This window comes from Pogona vitticeps, chromosome 3 (assembly GCF_051106095.1).
Source record: "Pogona vitticeps strain Pit_001003342236 chromosome 3, PviZW2.1, whole genome shotgun sequence".
NCBI lineage: Eukaryota > Metazoa > Chordata > Lepidosauria > Squamata > Agamidae > Pogona > Pogona vitticeps.
The window spans coordinates 220319770-220344147 of NC_135785.1; the positions used below are offsets into that span (position 1 = coordinate 220319770).

Consider the following 24378-nt stretch of genomic DNA (forward strand, 5'->3'; position numbering starts at 1 on the left):
AACTCTCTAAGAAGCATAAGATGACTAGTATGACTTATTATGTTGCTTAACTCAGCAGTTAATTTATCATGAGAACTTCATCTATAAATGTGAACAAAAGAAAGCAAATGAAGCAAAACTGCCTTATATTACTGGATAATCACAAGCTGTGAGCTAGAATATAGTCAGGGATTCTTCTTTTTTAAGGAAGGATGAAAGGAAGGAAATATTTAGAACTGCAAGTTTAGCTGCTGTCGGAGAAGGTGCCACAAGGTGATGAATGTATATGCTCACTTTGCACAGAGCAGTTGAAAAGGTTAGAAGAAGCCTGCAGACACCATTTGTTTTTCCATCTTAAAGAAGCCTATTACAGTTGTGCCTCACTTAACAGGCACCCCATTTGATGACGAAATCACATACCGACGAAATTTTTGCGATCGCATTGCGATGTTTTAAATGGGGAAAAATCACTTTGCGATGATCGGTACCCTGTTTTGCTTACCGATCATCGCAAAGTGATGATTTTTTAACAGCTGATCGGTGGATCCAAAATGGCCGCCAGGTAAAAAAAATGGCCGCCCGCTGTTTTCTGGTACGGATTCCTCGCTTACCGGACAGCGAAAATGGCCACTGCATGGAGGATTTTCGCTTAAAGGTGAGTCTGAAGCCCATAGGAATGCATTGAAAGGGTTTCAATGCATTCCTATGGGCTTTTTAATATTGCATAGTGACGAAATCGCTTTGCAGCGATTTTTGCTGCACCGATTATCGTCACTATGCGAGGCACCACTGTATATAGTTTACCTGATGACTTAAAACCAATGTACCCTCTAATTTCAGCCTCACTGGGCTGGACTTTGCCTCTCTCACACGCGACTTTGCCCCTGTGTGCATGTGCAACTCCATGCCCCTCACGCAGGGTTCCATCACAACAAGAATAAAAGAGGCTGAAAACAATCTATGTGCAGAGGGAGGTAAAATTGTGCACACACAGGTGCAGACCTTAGAGGAAACCTTGCTTACAACCTATGGGTCAGGATGGTTTTCGTAAACATTCAGCATCATGCATGATACTACTTCTTGATCACAAGAATTTGCAAAAGCACATTTCTCTCTTTCCATTTGGAATTTTCTACAGTGTTGCTTGTCATGATTTTCAGCATTAAATGCTTTGAAATTCCTCTTTGGTGTTTCATAAGTTGCATGCCCAAGTCTCAGCAGAACCAAGAATCTCAAGGGTTCAAGAAAACCAGAAAACACTGACATGGAAATAAAGCTGACATTATTTAGATCATTTGAGGCTAAGAAGCCTTACATCTAGATTCTTCATATATAATTCTAAATCTAATGTTTAGAGTACAATTACTGCCTTGGCCTATATGAACTATTAAGCAGGTTTGCAGGCTTAGCTATTGGAAGGCAGATATTTATAAGGTCATGGTCATTTTGAGACAGGTTGGAATGAAGAACCACCAATTCCCTAGACTGTGGGGAGGCATAAAAGGAGAACATCTGATCAAGCATCAACAGGATCAGAAAAACAATCATCCACAAGTTCTAGGGCTGCAGTGTCAACCATAACCTCTCGAAACTCTGTTTCTGTTCCAGTCTTTTCTTCTGTTTTGGTTTCTGATTTCCCCTCAGAGCCAGCAGTAGGATTCAGATCCATTTTAGGCTGCTGTTTAGAACTCCCACAGGTCTCAGAATCTATAAGAAAATGAGTTAGGAAAGTGCACACAATACATATATTTTACACAATCTTATTTCTCTGCCTTTGCTCAATTTTTCATGCATGAAAAATCCTCTTCATTTCAACACTAATTTCACAACAGCAATATTCTAACATTCTTACTTCCTGAATGGCTGCTTAGGCACTGGTTAAGGATCAGCCTTCATAGAGAATCTTCACAAAACCTCAAAATTTGAGATGGGCAAAGTGTCGCCTCCTCAGTAAACCCAAAACACTTAAAAAAAAAAACCCTGAAAGTGTCACCTTTACCCTCTGGGTACAGCTAACAGGTGGGGGCATACACAGAGACTGAAGGCTCAGCTCCCAGAAGGGAAGTTAGGCCTACAGTGTCTCAAGATGGTGGCTGAGGTGGAAGGCAAAAAGAGGCAACAGAACCAGGTAGGGAGATGACAAGGGGAGTGGGAAGGGGGCAGGGTGGGCTGCGGAGGTGGAGGGTACCAAACCAGGAAGTTTGCTAAATCATGAAAACGTTTGTGATTTGGTTTGGCTCAGGTTCATTGGTTTTGATGGACCCGAACCAACAAACCAGCAATTTTTAGCGAGCTTCCTGGTTTGTTTTTCAGTTTGTGCCAATCTCTACTCAAAACTAATCTGCTTTAAGCTGCTCTCCGATGGCACCTACAGCATATATCTTGGCTCCATTGAAGGGTACTATGAAAGGAAGGTAATTTCTAAATGATATGAGAAGCAGCTACAAAAATAAAGCCAAATTCTCTACCCACCCTTTTGTTATTTAAGTACCATTGGACCACTGTACGTACCAGGATTCGGAATACTGGCAGGAAGGGCACCTGTGGCTTCACAGTGTTCTCCGTTAGGTGGACTCTTTGGACCTTCACTGGAAATGGCAGACAGAGTGATCCCCTCATCTTTTTCATCCTCTGTTTTAAAAAAGCATGATGAAACTGATGGGAGCAAATATAGTTATTCTTCCCACCTTCCTTTCAATATGTTCAGACATATAATTAAATTGTAAACCGCCCGGAGAGTGCTTGTAGCACTATGGGGCGGTATATAAGTCCAATAAATAAATAAATAAATAAATAAATAAATAAATAAATAAATAAATAAATAAATATTAACTTTATACCTGGCTTCTGCATGAAACACCTGAGACAGCCATCAATCTCCATAATTTTTATTGGCTGCTTCCGGGCTACAAAACCACCTTCTAAAGAAAACCAGTCTGGCCCCTTACTTTTGCTCTTTCCACTGCAGGCAGGGACCTTACTGTTCAGGCAGACTTTGTGCAACTGAATAAGCCACTGGGGAAGGGGGCTTTAATGGGAAATGCTGTGTTTTCTTACTTTTTAACTTTACTTTTACTTTTTATTTTAAATTACTTAAATTTACTAGTTGTTTTAATATGATAGGCTGGGTGGATAGCTCAGTGATTTAGGTTTGTGGTTCTGTGCATTCCAGAAGAGCCAGCCTGTGTGGCCTTGGGCAAGCTGTGCAGTCCCAGAATCCCTGCAGAAGAAGGGAATGGTAAACCACTTCTGAGTGCAGTACTCTCTACCTAGTGTATTCTAACCCTGAAAAGGGTTACTATACGTAAGAACTGACTTGACGGCGCACAATTATTATTATTATTTAATCTGATGGATTTAAGTGAGTTTAGTTCTAAAGCTGAACTGTAATTTTAGATAGATAAGTTTTTTAACCATTCTCTAGGTCAGTGGTTCTTAACGTGGGCGATAATGCCCCCCAGGGGGCAATTTCATTTTTCAGGGGGGCGGTAGAACGAAAAGGGGCGGTGTGGGGGCGCTGGAGCAGAAGGGGGCGGTAGGGGGGCGCTGGAGCAAACCAAACCTATGAAGGCAGCTGCAGCCATGGTGCTGCTCACTGAATTAAAAAAAAGAATTTTAAACTGCTACAAGGCAATATACAACCCTAATTTGCTTCTCTATTTCCTTAATATAAAGTCTACTATCTACAGAATTTCTCTCTAACATTGCTCTGCTTTTTCAAAAAAATTATTTTGAGACCCAAGTGGGTTGCTATCTTGAATTTAGGGTTCAGACAGCAGCAAAATCAATATTCCTTTCCTTTCAAACAAATACTCTATTATTCTAAGATTCTCCGATTCTTAAAATTCTGTTACGACTTGTAGCTGAAGTGACAAAACCAACTGCTAGCATATTGTTGCCAGCAATGACAATAATATGCTAGCTGACATATTATTGGTCAGTATGAAGACTAAGTCTTTTGGTGAAACTAGAATGGGCCATTATTACATAGTCCTGGCTATGTTTTCATCAGGATGTGGCCAGAAGCCATGGAGACATATTGTTTTTCATTGCCACCCTTTAGTATCAGAGGCAGTTTGTGGAAGATAAAGTGAAGCTTTTATCAAGCTGCATTTTTCAAGCTTTGGAATACACAGGCTTGTGTCCAGTAAGGATCATCTTGCTGGTGGAAGGAGAAATTAGGCTGCTTCCCTACCTTAATTTTCTTTCTCCTGTGCTGCCCTCATTCTCCATTGCCACGACACCAAGCTCAGTTACCCAACTCACACTTAACAGCAGATCTGAAGTGGTCTGCAAGAGGGAGGGGCATCACTGAAAACTGTCTCCTTCCCTCTTTTGAAAGGGGACAGTGCCTTCTATCAGTGGAGTGACTTCCACTGGATAAAAACCTCAGCACCCTTTTTTCATTTTCATGTCTTGTTTTGTGTTTTGTCCATTGGTGATTGATTGATTAGGCATCGTTCAGTCTTGAGAGACTATGGTATATTGCTCTGTATGGAGGACTTGGAACAGCATCTAGTGTGGCTGAGAAGGCCAATTTGAGAGTGACCATCCCTTCCACACTGAAGACAAATACAGTCTGTCCCCTGTCCAGCTCCCTGATTTTGCTGCTTTTGTGACTTCCTCTTTGCCTCGGCCTGCTGGACAAGGGTCACTTCAAATTGGGAGAGGCTGTGATGCAACACCTGCCTCCAGACTGAACACTCAAATGTCAAGGTTTCCAATCTGTTGAGGTCCATTCCTAAGGCCTTCAGATCCTGCTTGCAGATATCCTTGTATCGCAGCTGGGGTCTCCCTCTGGGGCGATTTCGCTGCACTAATTCTTCATACAGGAGATATTTTGGAATCCGATGTCAAAAGGATCTGATGTTGAGGCATCAAAAACTACGGTGCCCTTCATTCCCCCATGAAAGGACCTGATGATGTTAAGGAGTCAAGGTCGACATCCAATCTTGGGAAGTATTTTAAAAAGCCCCTCCCTGCTAACCAAATCAAAGGGCTTTGTGAGATCTATGAAGGCCACAAAGAGTGGCTGTTGTTGTTCCCTACATTTCTCCTGCAACTGTCTGAGGGAGAATACCATGGCAGTGGTGGATCTATTAGCTCGCAATCCACACTGTGATTCTGGAAAGACTCTGTCTGCAAGGACCTGCAGTCTCTTCAGCACAACATGGGCAAGCAACGCTGAGAAGAGAGATGCCAGGGTAGTTATTGCAGTCGCTCCTGTCTCCTTTGTTCTTATACAGTGTGACAATGTTTGGTTCGCTTTTGAATTCTTGTTGTGCTCTGTAAAACATTTTGTGTTTCTCTTTGTATAGTACTGTACTTTTTAATGTGCACTTCAGTTCGATATTATATTTTGATTTCTCAGTTTTATGATTTCAAATTTTTTGTGCTCTTCGTGTAAACTTTTTGTGTAGAGATATATATACAGTGGTGCCTCGCTTGACGACAATAATCCGTTCCAGCAAAATCGCTGTACAGCAAAATCATCATCAAGCGAAAGTAAAAAAACCATTAAATGCATTAAAAACTGGTTAATGCGTTCTAATGGGGAAAATACCTCATCGTCCAGCGAAGATCCTCCATAGGGAGGACATTTTCTGGTGCCTGTAAAGCGAGCAATCAGTCCTAAACACAGCGGGGAGCCATTTTGCACAGCGGGGAGCCATTTTGTGACCCATCGATCAGCTGTTTCAAAACCATTATTAAGCGAAAAATCGGTTCCCGAAGCAGGGAACCAATCGTCGTAAAGTGGATTTCCCCCATTTAAACATTGTTTTGTGATCGCTATTGCAATCACAAAAAACTCATTGTAAAGCGGATTCGTCATGGAGCGGGGTAATCGTCAAGCAGGGCACCACTGTATATAATTTGTAGCTCTGATTTTTGTTGCTTTCCTTCTGTAAAAATTTTGTGTCTTTTTAACCCTTTTTATAGTGTGCATGAATATGTATTTTCCTTGAATCTTAATTTAATTTCAGAGTTTTGATCTTGAAATTTTTAGTTCCTGCATTGCGGTTTGTTTTTAAGCCCTTTTTATATTTCTTTTTGCATCTCAAAATTCACTTAAATGTTACTGTTTTTTTCCCCCGGGCATTTCATTTTCTTGCAATTGAATTTTATTTTCAGGGGTCATTGGATTTAAGTGTCTTAAATATAAATAAATAAATAAATAAATAAATAAATAAATAAATAAATAAATAAATAAATAAATAAATAAATAAATAAATAAATAAATAAATAAATAAGAAAGATATCGCCATGGGGAGGGGGCAATGATAACTTCTTCAATGGCTCAAGGGGGCGTTTCTTTCAAAAAGGTTAAGAACCACTGCTCTAGGTTGCCTTGCCTGCTTCTACTGAGAGAAAGGTGGAATGTAAAGCAAACACATATTCCATATATAATATCTTCAAGTATGTGAAGGTTTATGGAGCAAAATAAAAAAAAAAGTTCATTCTCTGCAAACTTTACACTCTAAGCTCAACCCAAAAGGGAGTGGGCATAATAAATATGAACAAAGAGGAATAGGGAAATCCAAGTTTGCATAAAGTGATTGCAAGCAGACACAATTTAATAAAACATCTAGCACTGATGGGCAGGATCTCCAGGTAACCTTTTGAAATAAGACCAACAGATCTACGTAGATAGCCTATTGACTATCTGCTAAATGAATACACACACTTCAAGAACAGATGGCATTATGATGGTGTTATAGTGTTAAGCTTAACAAATTTAATTCATTACCAAAGCCTTCTCATAGGCCTCTTGCAAACAATGTGGGATGATAGTCATCATGTTTGTGGTGTCTGTAGGCAAGGTAGTTCATCATGATGAAACCTCTGGATCTCTGCTGATCCCAAAAGTCATGCTATGATACCATTTCTACGATACCAACAGAACTCTGTCAGGAGGTATGTAGAGGGTTTCAAAGAAATACCCAGTCAACTTTGTGAGACAGATGGGATGTGAATTATGTGGTGCTTTTGCTCAAACAGCAGCATATTTCAGAGACAAGCTTGGAATATGACCCGAGGACACTGAAATACACAGAATGATGGAATTTTATGAGAAAAATATTTTTTGCAGAAATTCAGCCAAGTGTAAAACCTGAAAGGCAAGGTCCAAGGGGACCCCTGCAAGTAAAGGCAAGAACTTTATCCTTGCTGATTGCAAACTGTAGCTAGTGCAGATACAGAATTTCAATTTTTGTCAAAATGTAGGACCTGTAAAGACAGGAGGAGCTTATGTTCTTTTTGGAACAGTCACATTAATAAAGTCGTGATGTACTCCTGTGCACAACACGAGCTGCATAAAATGTATGGGATTAGAGCATGTGAAAGATGTAGAGCAATTTTTGAAATTTACTTGAGTGTTCTAATAATTATCTTTTTGTTAAAAAACAACACAACCCCTCAAAGCAGAGAGCCTGACTTCACAGGGAGGAAAATGCAGAAAGCCCCTTTCTAAAGACACCTCTCTTTTTTTTCCTCTCTTTTTCTTTTCTTTTTTTACCATTCTCCATTGTCAGCAACACTTTGAAGATTTGTTTTGTAAAACAGATTTAAAAACGGAGTTTTTCTCAGAGGCGCAGAGTTTGTGATTTTTTTGTTTGTTTGTTTTAAGGCTAAGAAGTTACAGTATAAGGAAATTGAAGTAGAAAATATAAAGGAACATGAACTACTGGTTTGGCGGTTCATGCCAGTTTATTTATTAGTTCGATGCTTCAAAGCCCAGCCTCCTCTGGTGCGCATTTACTTGGAAGCCATGGTCCAACTTCCCTGACCTGTCTCTTCTGGGTACGGCCTCTGAGTGGACACCTGCCAAAGGAGGTGCGGCTTTGAAGTGCCAACTTGTGTTTGGCCAATAAACAAATTGGCATGAACCACCAAATTGATGGTTTGTGAAATTGTGCCCATCTCTTATAGGACACCTTTTAATTGTTAGTAAAGCAATTCTTTGTAATGGCACCACCTACTGGGCGATAAATAGAACTGTAAGCAAACAGAGGGGGAAAGGCTCTCTCTTATTTTCTGCGTGGCTACTTAAATTGCAGACCCAAATGCTCTGGTGTGACTTCACTGTGAGTGAATGGGAGTGTGTTTGCATTTTCCTCACTGTGTAATTACATTCTCAGTAAAAGAAAACTCCTCCCAGAGTCCCTGTAGCTGAGCTCTGACAGTGTTTCAGCAGCTCAGCAGTATAAGCCTCAGTCACTTGGCTCCGTTCCTTCTTGGAGGACCGTCCCCAGAGAGTACAGCTTGGGGAGAGAAGTTTGGCTCTGTGGAGCCTCAACTGTAGGGTTCTGCAGGGCTCAATGATCTCCCCAATGCTGTTTAATATCTATATGAGGCCACTCACCAGTCCAATATCAGAAGTTCAGAGAATGCAGAGCCGATACCAAAATGCCAAAGCCAAATCACAAACCATAAGCCGAGGTCAGGGTCCAAAGCCAAATCACAAACCATAAGCCGAGGTCAGGGTCCAAAGCCAAATCACACAACGTAGTCCAGGGTCAGAGTCCAAAGCCAAGGGTCCAGAGAACAAGGTTCAATGTAGTCAGGAGCATGGATGTGAGCTAGATATTTGACTTGTTGCTTCCACGAGCTTCCCAGCTGTCTGGGAGCTGATTACATAGCAAAACAGTCATTGAACTGCTGGAGGCCTTTCATCCTGTCAAAACCCAGGAGTAGCTGACCGGATGTTTCTGCAGGCAGTATTCAAGCGATCTTCTGACCTTTGCGTCATAAGTCTTTGCCAAAGTCTAGCCCTCACCCTGGCTACAGGGGGAGGAGAATCTGGTGGCGATTCAGTTGTCTGTGCTTCTAATCACTCAGCATTCTCCTCAGCTGTAGTTAACCCCTCAGGTTCTGGATCGTTGGCTGAACTCATGATACCTGGCCGCCTTGCATTGGCTGCCCGTTCGTTTCCACATTGATTTCAAAGTCTTAGTGATTACATATAAAGCCCTAAATGGTTTAAGACCTTGATACCTGGCAAAATGCCTCCTCCCACCTAGATCTACTCGTAACACTCGTTCTAGCCAGGAGGGGCAGCTGAGGAGCCTAACGCCGAGGGAGGCCCAGAAGGAAAAAACAAGAAACTGGGCCTTCTCGGCAGTGGCTCCCCGTCTTTGGAATAATCTCCCCTCCAAGATCTGCTTGGCCCCTTTGCTGGGTATTTTCAAAAGCCGACTCAAAACCTGGCTATTTAGGCAGGCCTTCCCTCCAGGCACCACTTGATTTATCTTTTATCTCCATCTTGAATGATTGTTCACTGTTGTGAAATTGTTGTTATGTGTTAACTGTTTTTATTCTATTTGATGTGAGCCGCCCAGAATAGACACTGTCCAGATGGGCGGGATACAAGTTCAATAAAATAAATAAATAAATAAATAAAATTATTAGATGTTGATATTGGGTCTTTGTGGCTTGGCATATGTTGTTCCCTGGTAGGAGTATGTCTGTTTCTTGATCTTTGCTCTCTTCTCAGACTTAGTGCTGGGTTTCCCTTGCCTGGCTAATCTGTTTATTACGCAATTCTCTCCTACTGCCCCCACCACCACCGAAACAGGATGGTAGAATTGCACTGTGAATCACTGTGGAAAAATCAGGGGAATTAGTACTGACCTGCAGGCACGGGAACAAAATGATGCATGCTTTTCATGCAGCAGCAGGTGATCAGGGAGGCAAGGATGGCCAGAAGGAGCGCACCCCCTCCACATGCTGCCAGAATGTAGAGGAAGAGTGGGTGCTGCAGCAGATCCCCTGGTAGACAAAATGGTTTGATTTAAAACAACAACAGTGTAGACAAAATGGTTTGATTTAAAACAACAACAACAGTAGTGGATGCCATTACTTATTCTCCTAAACCAGAAGGGTCAGGTAAGATTTTATATCGAATTAATCTTTGCATTTCACAGGCAGCTTTGATAACATGCTACAAACGCTTCTAATGTACAATATATTGCTCTTCTCATTTGCCTAACACAGATTTCCACATCTATGATGTGATATCTCTTTGTTAATTAACACTGTAGGTAAAACACAACACAGGCAACATTTTAAAACACACTTCACTTTTTTCTCTTTTCTCTCTGTTACATGACATCATCATTCTGTTGTTTACTCTTTCTTGGGAAACCCAACATGGAGTTGAGTGTGCTACTTCTGCCTTGTTATCTTATCAATAGTTTTGTACCTAAACAAATGGTACTTATTTTGAAAACTAGCTCCCCAACTATAGCTTTTCAATAGTACTTCCTTATGCTACTGCTGAAAACACCATGTTCCAGTTCAACTCTGCCTATATTTCAAATGGAAACAATGGTGAACACAAGCCCTCTATTGACAAAATCAGTACAGTATATAACTGGTCTATATGAAACAAAGCAATTCTTTAGGTATTCCAGACCCAAAGATTCAAAGCAGGAGTGGGTGGTCCATGGCCATCTTTTCATACAACTCTTACCAAGCCTTCATTGCCCATTTTGGTTGGAGCTCAAACCTGTCTCAGCTCAAGCAGGGAGAGACAAGTGTATGGATCTAAGGCTAATGCACAATACTGCCATAAGAGCCAAAACACTGCAGCCAGATTATTAACAGCAGCTCATTGCCAAGATCATGTAACCTTCCTGTTAACAGCAGCTCCACTGGCTGCCAATCTGTTTACAGGCACAATTTAAAGTGCTGGTTCTAACTTATAATGCTCTAAACAGCTTATGTATTTCAAAGACCATATCTCCCTTTATGAATCTGCTCAGGCCCATCACTCTCACAGATGCACTTGCTGGGGACACAGGAAAGGGCCTTCTCTGTTGCTGCTCCCAGACTTGGGAACTCCTTCCTATGGGAGGCCATGCAGGCCCCATCTTTGCTGTCCTTCCTCAAGGACTATCTATGGGACAGTAAACAGGATGGTTTATATTTTGTTGCTTTTAAATCTTTTTTTTGGGGGGGGGGTAATGATTTTACCTAACATTTTTAACATAATGTTATTAGTTCTTCTTTAATATTTAAATAGTTTACTGTTTTTAGCTTTTGATATTGTGTTTTAATCATGTAAGCCACCTTGGGCCCTTTTTTTAGGAGAAAGGTGAGGTAAAATACTTCAAGTAAATACAGTAAATAATAAATAAGAGTCATGCTTTCAAGTCTTCTGTCCATGTACCGCCTCATTTTCTTAGAGCTCAGAGCCAATCTAACCCATACAGCTTGCATATTGGTTAAAGTTCATTAATTTTCTATACCTCTTGAGCTTTATTCTTGAGCAATCAGCACATACAATCAAGAAAACCTATGTTTAGCTCCCAGTAACTTACTACAAAACAAAGCAAACTAGTTATCGTATACAAATCAGATGTCTTTCAACAGTTAAGGAATTTCTGCTTCTTAAAATGCATTCTCTAGCCTTAGCCGTTAACACAGATCTGATAGCCTCTTTTGGATGCAGTTTCTGAGAACTTTTAAAAAGTGTCCTGCCTCACAAATGGCATGTTACAGTTATCCAAGCAGGATGTCATTAAGGCATATGTCACTGTAGCTAGATCAGATGTCCCCAGGAACTGACACACCGGCACTCTCTAGCTTCAGCGGTGCAAATGCATCTCTGATCATTGCCAAACATCGTCCAAACTGAGGACTGAGTCCAAGTGTACACCAAAGCAGTGAACCTGAATTTTCAGATGGAGTACAATCTCATTTGGTACAGGTTGGCTGGCTCTCTACAGTATCTGCTTTTCCACTGACCTGGAGCTATGTAACTCCATTTTTCAGCAGTTAGAAACATAAATGGACAACACAGTTGTTCTGGGTTCTTATGTTAAGGCAAATTCACAGACAAAGTGGAGATGAAGGCAGGAGTTGTTAAAGCTGTTTGGCAGCACAGATGAGATGTACACATTTTTAAGTCTTTATTTCACATAGTGAACACATTGTTGGCTGATTGTTGCATCTGCTGCTGTATCTTGCTAGGTTTGCAAAGATTTAAAAGAACAGAAATAGCTCTCCGTTAACTGAGGGGATTGCACAGCAGTTATTGAACCATTAATATCAAAGCCATGCACGACTGCTTGCATTTAGCAGCCTGTGAGCAACCCATTCACTGCAACTTATTCAAAACATTGGGAGGTAATGAATAGCAAAGAAATTATATGGTCCAGGGCATAAACATTAAAAGCAAAATACATTGTTCACATTTTGAATGATATAACTGGTTCCCAGCTGTGCCAAGGAAAGGAAATGCTATTGCAAGTTGCAAATGTGTAATTATTTTGCCAGGACTGTCTAGACAAGAATTACAAGTTGGGGCCAATGAAGTGATTTAGCTTTGGAGCATTTGGTTTATCATATTGATGGCTGCTGTGCCCAGTTTGGTGCTAGAATGAGAAATACATAACATGGTTTCTGGTCCCAGTGAAATATGGTAAAAATATGTGTTTCTAGATTCCCCCCTCCCCGCCACCTTTCACCATTCTGTGTATAGCATTCACTATTTTCCATGGTTTTTGGCATCAGGACAAGTAGGGCTTGGAGCTATTCCAATGATGCGGAGTTCCTAGTGTGTACTGTTTCTGTACATCTGCTTTTTGGCATTCATGGGGGGGGGGGGGGCTTGGAATTGATTCCCCACAGATACTGCATTCTAACTGTACTTGCACCTGTATTTTGGTGGAATATGGTTCATCATTCAATCTCCATGTTTGTGATAAACATATAAACATACTAGGAAGGATGGTCATGTGTTTGAGATCTAGACAGAAATGAGCTTGACCTTTCAAACTGCCTTCTGAACAAAAAGCTGCAGCTGTCCATTGAGAGCAGTTAGTTTGGAAGTGGAGTGGACTGCTAACAGTAGAGACAATGCAAAGCTTTTTGGAATTATTGGCAGCCATTATCAAAAGAAGCCAAAGTACTGAAAGCTCTGACCAGACAAAAGAGAAAATCTGGAAAGGAGCATGCTATGGGCAAACCCAAGACTCTCGTCTAAAATTATGCTCTGCTGAACAGAGTGGAATTTGCATCTGTGTAAGCATACATGGAACTACAGTGCAGGATTCATAGTATGTTTGTTTGTTTGTTTGGAACAGGATTGAATCTTGAACTCCCAGACCTCTTTTACAGTAAATCTTCGCTACACCTCTGTAGCTCGTTGTTTAGTTACATCATATTCACATGCACACTTGTTTTTGATGGCGCTTACTGCCAAGCAAGCATGTGTAGTGTATATACAGCTATGCAGTTATGTCTATTTCACTGCAGTAGAATCCAAGAGGAGCTCTGCCCAGAAGTTCCATTTCCCATTATATAAAAATGGAGGTGAGAGAGGAAAAAAAAACATGGGTGGTGCATTTTCTTGTAAAATATTTTGAGGGGAATTTGGGAACGTTTAGGAAGCAGGAAAAAACATTGTGGGCTATATATGACCTATGGAACACATATTGTTTTCCCCTATAATATAGTTTACAACTGCGGCTACTTCTTTATTAGACATGTGATGTGGGACTGCCATTATCTCATTCATATGCATTTTATTGAGTGTCCTTATAATGCCATCCCCCCGTAAGTATTCTTCCCATATTTCCTCAGTGCTTCCTAAATCTTTTTTTCTTAGCTCATAAAGTCTGACTTTTCTGAGAGAAAAAGAAAAATACCCCAGATTCCTTTAATGTTACTCTCCATCTTGTTCTTATCATGTAGTTCTGACCATGGTAGCAACTTATTGGGCAGATAAACCTCCCACCTCCTAGCACACACCTACTATAATTTTGCAGTAGGTACTATTTTTAAAAAATGTATGGTTAGCATCAGAGCTTTAACTAGTAATTTTGGTGCCTGGAACAAACAGCACAAAATGCACAGTATTTTCAGATACTTTAATATAACTGACCAGTATCCTGTTAAACATGTATTTCACATGGAGCCCCAACTGTTGAAGTTGTTGCAGCGTTCTGATGTGCTAGTCACACACAGCCATGTACCTGCTAATATGACCAGACATATATCTAATCTCTACCTCTATCTATCTATCTATCTATCTATCTATCTATCTATCTATCTATCTATCTATCTATCTATCTATCTATCTATCTATCTATCTATCTATCTATCTATCTATCTATCTATCTATCTATACATATATATAACTGTGTAGTGGTGAAAAAATGCTTTCTGTTTCTAATTGGATCACTTAGACTTTTTTTAACTACAAGTGACACCTCAAATGGATTTGCTCCTCTATTTCCCTGTCATCACCAACAATGTCACACCTGGTGGTGTGAATAAAAACCAGGGAAATTAATGTTGGAAGGAAAGGGCAACATCCCTAATTAGTGGGGAAAGTCAATGGAAATTCCATTTATGGTTTACAGTGAGAGAGCAATGATTTATTAGCACTGGGACCACAAATGGGAAGTAGCCTTTGGACATTTCCAGGTGGAAGCCACCTCAAGTTTGCAATTAGAAAACAATTAGAAAACAATGTAATTAGAAAGCACTTCATCTCTTTTTCCATCACAGATTTCTGTGAGGGGGGAAAAAGACAGAAAAAGCAATGGAAAACACTGAAAAGGTATGAAGGGATGATGCCATTGCTCCATATAATTCAATGAATGAGCTGATGGCATCATAAATGTTTGTCTGGAAATGTTCTCTACAGGGCCCCCTCATGACATTCTGATTTTGGAACCGAGAAAGAAGTGTTTAGAGTAGTTTCAAGTCAATTGTAAGGAAGGTCAGTTAGAAGTAAGTTCCATTGAACTCAGTGTGGCTTATTCCCCAGGAAAAGCGCATAGAGTGTGCTCTCTCAGTTTTGAGAATTTAAAATTCCCTGTATAAACACTGGATCTGAGGCTGGCTACTAGACCCACAAGCACCCATGCTGCTTCAGCTGATGGTATGCCAACAGTGGCAGCTGTATAAGTTGCTTCCTGAGGAGAGGGCAGAATAGCGCTTCATACATTCCACGTATAGAAATGACCTTGGCTAACAGATGAATTTGATTTCAATGCTGGTGACAAGATGGCATTCGCCACCTGTAGGTGTCAAACTGTTTTCAGAGGGCTGCATGGTAGACCCAGCTCTGCCCTTCAACAGAGGAAAATGTCAGGTGGCCCTGCAAGACTGCATTATGGGAAGCTTGAAGAAGAAAAATTTAGGGAAATTATTTCGTATTGGTGGATTCATGTGAAGGATACAGAAAAAGGCAGATGTAAGTGTATACTTCAAAATAACCCTTTCAGCTCCCATAAGAAGATAAAATGTAGCTTACCTTCATTGCCATCATTACATGACAACTCAATGGAGGAGCTGTTACAGGCATTACTTCTATAGCAAACCAGCTTTCCATGGGTTCCTTTTTCCAAAATAATCCTCTTGCCACCATCCTTCTGACAAACCTCAGTATCATTCATCTTTCTTCCATTCAGAGTCCAGTGAACACTGTCATTGGGGTGTCCACCCACTTCACAGGAGACATCAGCTCTTCCATCAGAAAGACAGTGAATACGAACAACTAAAGGTGGTTCTAAGTGGTAAAATAACAACAACCAAATTTGTTGATAAAGAGTCAATATGACAGGTCAATTGTATATGGCTTCTGAGTGATGCAAAGAATTGTTGATCACAAGAATGAGAACTGTAGAACAATTGCAAGTCTTCTGCTTGTGAAAAGGTGTGAAATATGTTCATTGAACAGTTCTGAATTTTTAAAAAACTTATTAAATTTCATCTTCTAAAGTTGTATAATTAATCATCTACTCATAGCACATGGTGTGTTCCTATTACTCTACAGTCTTAAAATCAGGACACACTTACTGAATTATTATTTCTTCATTTGCATTTGCTATGTTTCTTATTTAATCTCCTATCACTTTTTCAGGTGGAAAGTCTTTTGACTACATAAATAGATTATAATATGTTTCTACTTTTCTTTGCTTCCTATGAAAGTGAAAACATTTTAATGGCCCTATCTTCCATACCAAAATTGTATCATGTTTTCTAAACTGATGCTCCAAACTGGAGAACTACATAAATTAACCCAGCATCTTTGTCTGAAATGTAAGACCAGACTGGGCAATTCGTTTTTATTTCCTATATGGAAAGCCCTGAAGTTGCCTGGAAGTTGAGCCATGGCAACTTCCAGATAACCTCACCTGGATGACTGAGAATCTTCACCAATGACTGAGGATTGTGTTATTCTTTAATTATGCTAACAGGAGCACCAAGCTACACAGATAGATGGGTCAAGATAGGGCTGTATTTCAGATGATACAAGGAAGAGGCACCATTAAGTTATATCCTACACCACTGGTTCCCAATGTTGGGTCCCAAGATATTATTGGACTACACAGCTCTAATAATTGTTGATGTGTGCTGCACTTATGCACAAGTAAGCCATAGTTTAGGGCATCAGTTTAGGTGGGGCTTGCATATACTGTACAAAACAAAACGTTTAAGGAACCTTGTTAGAATTGGGGATGTATTTCAGATTTGGAAATCATTGGGAACACAAAGTGAAAGCATTTTTTCATTTGCAAACTGATCCAAAGGGCAACAAGGAAGCCCAAAGTGATGGTCAAATAAAACCAGGATTCTCTGAGGTTCCAAATTTTTTTCCAGTGGGTTGAAAAGCTGAAATGGAGTGGTAGAGTTAAGGAGCACCTACTGGGAAAACAAAACTAATAATGTAACAGAAGAACCTGAAACTATAAAACAGAAAGAGATTGACCATTTCAAGCATTACTGAAAAGCCCAAGCTCTCCTGAAAGCCCCAATTATAATATCATCCCTTTTCTATTCATTCCCAGTCTCTATTCTTGCTTTTTTATGAGCTGATCTAAATACATGCAGAGCCACCATTTCACTTTACTACAGTGACCAAAAAATAAACAAGCTGTTCCTCAGTTAACTTACTGAGGAACCAAACCAATCTACATGTTTGAATGAAAATCTACACTCCCCATGTTCTACCAAACACCTATTTAAATGGAATTTGGTTAAGAGTGATGTTGGGAGTTGGTAAGAATGACCTTATTCTAATCAGTTTGTCAGGCAATGAATTTCTTTGGGATTATGCTTCTAGAATGCATATTCACAAAATTTATTTCCTGGTCTATGACCTCAAGTTTGAATTGAAGATGGAACACTCTTCTTTTCATAGATCATTTCAGATAGCCTAGATGACAAATCAGTTTCCTAACAGCCAAAATCTATGTATGGACAGAACTAAGGAAAGTTACTTTTTTGGACTACAACTTTCAGAATCCCCCAGTGGCCATGCTATCTAGGAGCTTCAGAAAACTATATGTTGTGATGTTATGTGTCATTAAGTTGAAACTGACTTACAGCATACCTAGTAAAGTTTTCAAGATAAGTGGGATATTTAAGCAATGGTTTTCCTTGTCCCTACTTCCCATGAGATTCCACAACCAAGCAGGGATTCAAACGCAGGTCTCCTGAGTCCTAGTCTTTATCCACTTTTATCTTGAGATCTATATGTAGCTCCCCTGAAGTAAATTTTCCAAGTTTGTGTGGCATGGACACCAAGAAAAAATACTGCTGAGCTTAAGGGAATTTGCCCTCCAAGAAAGTGTGATTGCCTTCTGAATTACTTCAGTGATACAAGGAGGCTATCCATTATCATGACTCCACACAAAGTAAAAAAATTATCAGTTCATTTCTGCGTGTTGTACAGCTGCTAAAACCAAAGAATATTTATCCATACAAAGTGAGAACTTTGGATTAAAAGCAGAATGAAGGCACCTTCACATGGCCATTTGGATGTGAACAGGCACTTTATTATAGGCAGAGCTAATTGTTGAAAATACCTGTTTGCATGTGGCTGAATATCAATTAGCCTTTCATCTTTATTGAAGAGCAGTGAGTTTAAACTTAATTTCAAGTACTGTAAATAGTTTGTGTATCATAGCTTTCAGGTGGATACATACTTGGGCCTAAGACCTCTTGAAAACAGTGGTACTTCCCTCTCACTTAGGCTCATGAAGTACTTTATACAGGAATACCATGCTCTAAGGTTTTGCCATTGGTGGTTCCAAAATTAGCATACTTACCACACACTCTAAGTAATAAGGTTTTGCTCTCATTTCCAACAGCAAGTGTGTATCTCCCTTCATCCTTGTCAGTTAAATTCTTCATCTCCAGGGTACCATTACTCAGGCACATCCGTTTCTCATAGTCACTGCAACAGTCCGTGCTTACGTTTATTAAGTGAGGACAGTCTTTTGTGACTGAAAAATCGGTTGTGTTTAGAATTTTCAGAGGAACAGAAATTGTGCTGCCAATGTCTCCAGCAATCCGGATCATGCCAGTACAAGTTTGGGCTGAAACAATAACAAAATATAGTTATTATTGCAAAATTAGAACTTTGTGGTGGTGTTAATTTTGACAAAATAGATAACAGTGTGATACCTAACAAAAAGATGAGAAACTTTACCTTGATGGAAAGGACTAAGGACCATCTATTTTCTAATTCTCCTCTTTGCTTATAACTACATAATTTGAATGAAAATCCAAAGAGGTATTGGAATAAATGGTGTTTTTGTGTGTGTGAGTGTGTGTGTGTGTGTATGTGTCTGTCTGTCTGTCTGTCTGTCTGTTTGTCTGTCTGTCTCTCTCTCTCTGTCTGTCTGTCTGTCTGTCTGTCTGTCTGTCTGTCTGTCTGTCTGTGTGCACACACACGGGCACACACACACATTGTAAAGTCGAAAATGTTAATTACTAAGGCTTCCATCTTTTGCACAGCCCGACATTTAACTGACTGGGAGAAAGTCCCACTGAATTCAGTGTGGTTACTGTATGGAATGTATACAGTTGCATGGTAATACTTTGCCCCTTTTATAATCCTATACACATCTACTCAGAAGTAAGAATGAAAACCTACATTGATAAATTAATGCAGATAATAAAATCACAGCTCTCAGATTTATATGAGCCTGTTCTCTGAAAGAATGCTCCCCAATCTGAGTCCGGCAAATCTGCTTATCCAGATTCCTGTCGGACGTCCAACCATAGCCTTCAGTTCAAGTAAAGCATTTTATACTTTTTTAAAGAGTAGATGAATAGTGACCACTGTGCAAAATGTAATGGATGTTATCTTTAATAGCCTTAAACTATCACGTGTATTAAAATACTGCACTGCATTTGTACCCCACCTCCCAGGTATTTTACTACAGGCATATGCAGTTGCTAATTCACAAATTCAAATGAATAAATAAATATAAATAAATAGGTCAACAGTTTCAGGAAAGAGGAATTGTTCAATAGTTATGGACCTCACAGACACATAATAATAATATTGCATATACAGTAATGAAATCATCTCTATATATGTTGGAGTGGTGTTTGCAAAAACAAATTAATTTAGGATAGTAACTGGTCATTCTCCTTGAACACATGATTAGATATACAAATGGAGTACCATTTTCAAAAATAATGTAAAACAGGACCAGATGTTGAGACCCACTGGTAACATTGGTATATGGGACATAGCAACCTAAATGATTTGGGATTCTTTGTCTAGCTTTCTAAATTATTTGTTCCAGGTCACATTGTAAAACAAGACAAGTTTCCCGGAATCATTATCACCCAGCCTTCCTTTCTGACCACTTTATAGACATGCAAAGCTTCCAACCTTCTAACCATTCTTACTTCTCTAGCATTTACAAATGCAGTACATCAAGAGGACATAGTTACAATTAATTTACAAGAAAATCTGTCCTACTTCAGACTGTCGCTTTTCATGCTTTGGTGACTATGCCACCAATATTTCCATGAGTCTTCTTACATGATTTTCAAAAGGAAGGGGTGGGGGTAAATCTGAATGACATGATCACTTCTGCTCCTTTAGCCAAAGCTATGCCAATTTTATAAAGAAATGTCCCACTTACCATCAAGAATGGTCAGAATCACCAGCATGAATGTCAAGGGAAAAGAAAGACTGAAATCCATTTTAAACATCTTCTTGCATCGTGTGCTGAAAATAAAATCTGGCTTTGCTGTTAAACCAATATACAACTGAGGAAATGATGTCAGAAGCAGGTACAAGAAAAAAAGAAAAGAAGAAGAACATAGAGTGGAAAGATGCAAGAGTAATGTAGATTCAAAATAGAGCGGAAGGGTATTTGGTTGACTGATTTCATCCTGTAGCCACATCATCTTGATGATCTATTTCTATGGCCCTGTGTGTGGGAATTGGGGTGTGCAAGAACAGGACTCAGGAAAAAATGATGAAATAATGGTCTAAGCAACACCATCTTTAGCCAACCCATTAGAGCTCAGAACTATCTAAAGTATATCTTGATTCGCTGCCAGTTTTCTCTGTTCATTGAAGCCTTTCATTCTTGGGCCCATTCTATGGTATAACATGGAGTGCAAAATGTAAGGCAATGTAAAAGCTGTCATCTAGTTAAAGATGGTCATAATTTAATAACACTGAAAGCAAAACCAGCAAGGTAACAAATCATCCTATGTCACTTAACTGTGCTGACAGGAATGGCATTAGTTAGATGTAACTGTTTTGAGTAGATTGAAACCAAAAGCTAAAAAATAAGTTTTTAAAAAATCTGTTGTGATATACTGTAAAATACCTGTGCATGTTTCTGTGTATATAAGCTCTGCTTCTATATTATCAGTGTTAATGAGAGTAGAAAGCATTCTCTAGCATTAGAAAAAGAACTGCTGGGTAATCACCAGAGCATGCCAATGGAAAACATCAAGTCATTTACAGCCTCATATTAATCCAAAACAATGCTCACACAACCTGACCAAAATGACATGGAAGCTGATAACTGATCTGTAGTTGGCTGCATGCAGTTTTTCACTGCAGCTGGCTAGAACAATTACAATATACAGTATTCACATTTGATAGAACATGATGCCTGAAAAAATTGTATAGTCAATACCTGGAGAATCCACACAAAATAAACATTGTTGCAGAGAAGAGGAACAATTTTATGTGGTGCGATGAAGCTTGGAACATCTCCTTTCTCCTGCAGAGTCGGGCCCATTAGGGCATGTGAAGCACTATCACCCTTCTGCCAGCCCACTCCAGCCTATTACCCTGGCCTCCATCTCCCATTGGATGCTGTTATTTACAGGAAACTAAAAACAATGTGCATGATCCACTACTGTCTCTTTCCTTCCTCCCCTTAGAGCAGTGGTGCTCAACCTTGGGCAACCTAGATGTTCTTGGACTGAAACTGCTAGCAACCCCAGCCAGCACATATATTGGGGAAGGCTTCTGGGAGACATATGGGGAGAATTTGTTGAGCTTGTACTAAAAAGGGAGAAGGGGCCACCCCCTTTGCAACAGTTATTACAATTTTGGAAGTGAAAGGGGTTTCCACGAAGTAAAAGTTTGCCACTCCCAGCTAGCCCCAGTGGGGAGGGTGGAGAATTATGTTTAGTAGATGTTTGTGAATTGCTTATTAGATATTTGTATCATTTTGATTGTTAAAGAAGAAGAAGAAAGAAAAAAGGAACAAATATTAAAAAAAGAAAAAAGACAATTGCCCATCTACATGTTACAGACTTTCATGAATCCTCCCTATTCTGCTATTGGCTCCTTTGCCAGAGCCATAACTATATCCAGGGCAATTGAGCACTCTGTCCTGATTCGCAGAATGAGCTCCCTGAAGAAAAAAGGAAGTAAATGCCACACATCTCCCCCAAAAGGAAAGTTTATGTTATCAAAAATGGGGGGAAGTGTTGGTGTTTGTTTCCATATCATTCATTAGAGCCACTTCTAGATATAGATGTCCCAGTTCTCCCATCCAAATTATGGCTGTGTTCTTTGCTTTCTTTTTCCCAGTGTCTTCCTTTGTCCTTCCCCACCATGCTATTCTCTTGCCTCACTTATTTCCTCAGCACTCATCAGAATCTTTAAATTCCAGAGTTCAAAGGGATCCTAAGAGCCACCTCAGGAATCTCTTTCCAATGCAGGGATCTGCAGCTAAATTTTCCCTGGCAGATGGCCATTCAACTCATGTTTTTTAAAGAATGATTCCCTCTATTTCTTCCCACACCTCTTCATCTTAGCCCTTTCCTTTGAAATCTTTGTCACTCTGTTAAGTGTCGCATGTTCATTTGTTGTCTGTCTTTCTGTCTGTCTCTTTCCCTCTTTCTTTCCCTTCATATTTCTTCTCTCTTAATTAAGATGCAGATCCTCTTAATAGAGGATTGTGTAGCTTCAGCACTGAAGTATGTAGAAAAAATAGTGAATGTACAGTAGTAGCAGAAATAGCAATTGAAACAAGAGCAACAACTATAGAAAATGTTTTCACACCTCAGTGAACCAGATCTTTGGCCAATTTAAATCACTAAAAACTACTACTATTGGTCTGCTGCAGTGTAATATAGTAAATAGGGATGGGCATGAACTGCCAAACTGGTGGTTTGTGCTGGTTTGTTTTTCAGCCAAGCAGGTGTTTGGAGCTTCTCAGGCCTACCTCCTCCATTAAGTGCCCATTTAGAAGCAGTGTCCAGCTTCCCTGCCCTGTTGCTTCCAGGTGCTGCCTCTGAGTGTGTGCCTGCTGGAGGAGGTGGGGCTGGGAAGCACTGAATACCTGTTTGGCCAATAAACAAACCAGTAGTCAGATCAGCCGACCCTCCACTCTAAAACTGGTGCTATTGAATGCCAGGTCTGTATCGAATAAATTCCAGATTATTTATGACCTTATACTGGAGGAGGATGCAGACCCGACGTCCATAACCGAAACATGGATGGGGGGAGAGGGGCGTCCCCCCCCGGCACTTACCTGTCCTCCTGGTCATGCTGTCTCTTTACTGTACATAAATTGCCCTTGCAAATATTCAGCTGGTGATTTACACAAACCTTGGCTGGGTAGATTGTGGTAGTGGATAGTGTACAATGTGCAGTACAAGAATTTCCTCTACCCCTCCTGTCAAGCAATTGTGCAAAAATTTGCCAAGCCAGCTTCAGAAGCAGAGTTTTAGTGGATGTTCCCCAAAACAACATTATTAAACCTCATTTTAAAAAATCTATAGTCTGATTGAAGGTCAGGATAATTTTAACTTGCCTCTACCACACACACACACACTATAAGGGGGGAGGGAACCTTAACTGTGATCTACGGTGTGACAAAAATAGCCTTCTGTGAGAAAGGCAGTGATCTGAATCTTCAGATATCTGCAGGGCAGTGGAGAGAAGAAAAAAGACATTTGCAATTAGGAAGTCACCCTTGGGTGCACTTGTCCTTTATGTTTCAGACTAGTATCCAAAAACTGCAACCTCTATGTTAACAGGCTATTTCCTCCATCTGAAGTAAAAGTGTGAGAACAGAAACATAAGACTATGTTAATATAATGAATAACTATGGAAGGAAATGTGGCTTCTCTCCTTTCCCCACCATAATATTTAGGTTACCAGTTACTTACTGTACATTTTCAGAATGTAACAAATGATAAATGAAATAGCCATTTAGCCACTTTACATGTGCGAATCACAGACAATGAGCTACAACACCATGTCAGTATAGCTACGACCCACCCTGGCTTTAGAGATTATGGTCAGGCATTTTTACCTGCTAGCTATTTGGTTGCCATGCTATTTGGTTGCTACATGGTTGGCCATGTTCTGTTGTATTGCTCCTTCTATACTGGTATCCATGATACTTTTATTGGTCCAATTTTGCAATGCATCCCCGGTAGAGATGATGAATACTATACATGCTATCTGCTGGCAGACCAATGTCCATCAGTAATGATTAAAGTGGCCAGCTTCTGTGCAGGGGCACTAGTCTGCAGGCGAGAAATGGTGTCTTAATCCTATAGATATATACATGTATGTACCCATATATGAATATGTATGAACTGGGGGTAGGGATATACTCCTAAGATTTATTTACGGATTTTGTTCCCCTAAGAGTCTCCTGCACATAATGTATATTATAGTTGTATTGATTGTTTATTCTTGTGCGGTTGTTCTGTGTTATTCACATCTGATCTGTTGATCGTAATAAAGTATTCATTCATACATGTGTTTAAAGTTCATAATTGTCCCACTTTCCCCTTCTGACTTCTTTAAGCAGGTAGATATGTTCTGTAAACTTTCCTGTCTTTTCTGGTTGTTTTTACTCATGATTATATCTTATTCTGTTCATAGTTCCTTGCATGCCATCCAGTAGGTGGTAGGTGGTTGAGGGGAGAGTGAAGGACTGACATATCAGATGACCTGCCTGCTGGGGAAAACACAGGATGGTAGAAAAGTGGGTTCCACGTGGGCACAAAAATGTGGCATGGGCCCTTTGACACCAGCAAATTAAGTGGATGTGACCTACCTCCCAAAACATTCCTCCTAAAGAAATTTAGCCTGCCTCCTAAAGCCTTCATTCACATACCCCACAAGAGGACCCCCATAATAAG

General features: G+C 40.0%; 1 protein-coding gene across 1 annotated transcript; it reads right to left on the minus strand.

Moving 5' to 3' along the window:
• Window positions 1–517: 517 nt before the first annotated feature.
• Window positions 518–21267, minus strand: LOC110088432 (uncharacterized). The gene is made up of 6 exons (XM_020810724.3): window positions 19884–21267; window positions 18048–18317; window positions 15248–15502; window positions 9610–9747; window positions 2491–2610; window positions 518–1686 (listed from the first exon to the last, which is right to left on the minus strand). Exons 1-6 carry the CDS (start codon window positions 20149–20151, stop codon window positions 1496–1498), a joined length of 1242 nt encoding a protein of 413 aa, XP_020666383.3. The 5' UTR covers window positions 20152–21267; the 3' UTR covers window positions 518–1495.
• Between the last annotated feature and the right edge of the window lie 3111 nt (window positions 21268–24378).

Excerpts from the sequence above, each read along its gene's own strand:
- LOC110088432 (XM_020810724.3), bottom strand. The coding sequence starts at position 20,151 with ATGATGTGGCTACAGGATGAAATCAGTCAACCAAATACCCTTCCGCTC. Across the intron at positions 15,503-18,047 it reads CTTATTACTTAGAGTGTGTG|AACCACCTTTAGTTGTTCGT; the intron begins GTAAGTATGCTA and ends TTTACCACTTAG. Across the intron at positions 9,748-15,247 it reads ATGTAATGATGGCAATGAAG|GGGATCTGCTGCAGCACCCA; the intron begins GTAAGCTACATT and ends TTTGTCTACCAG.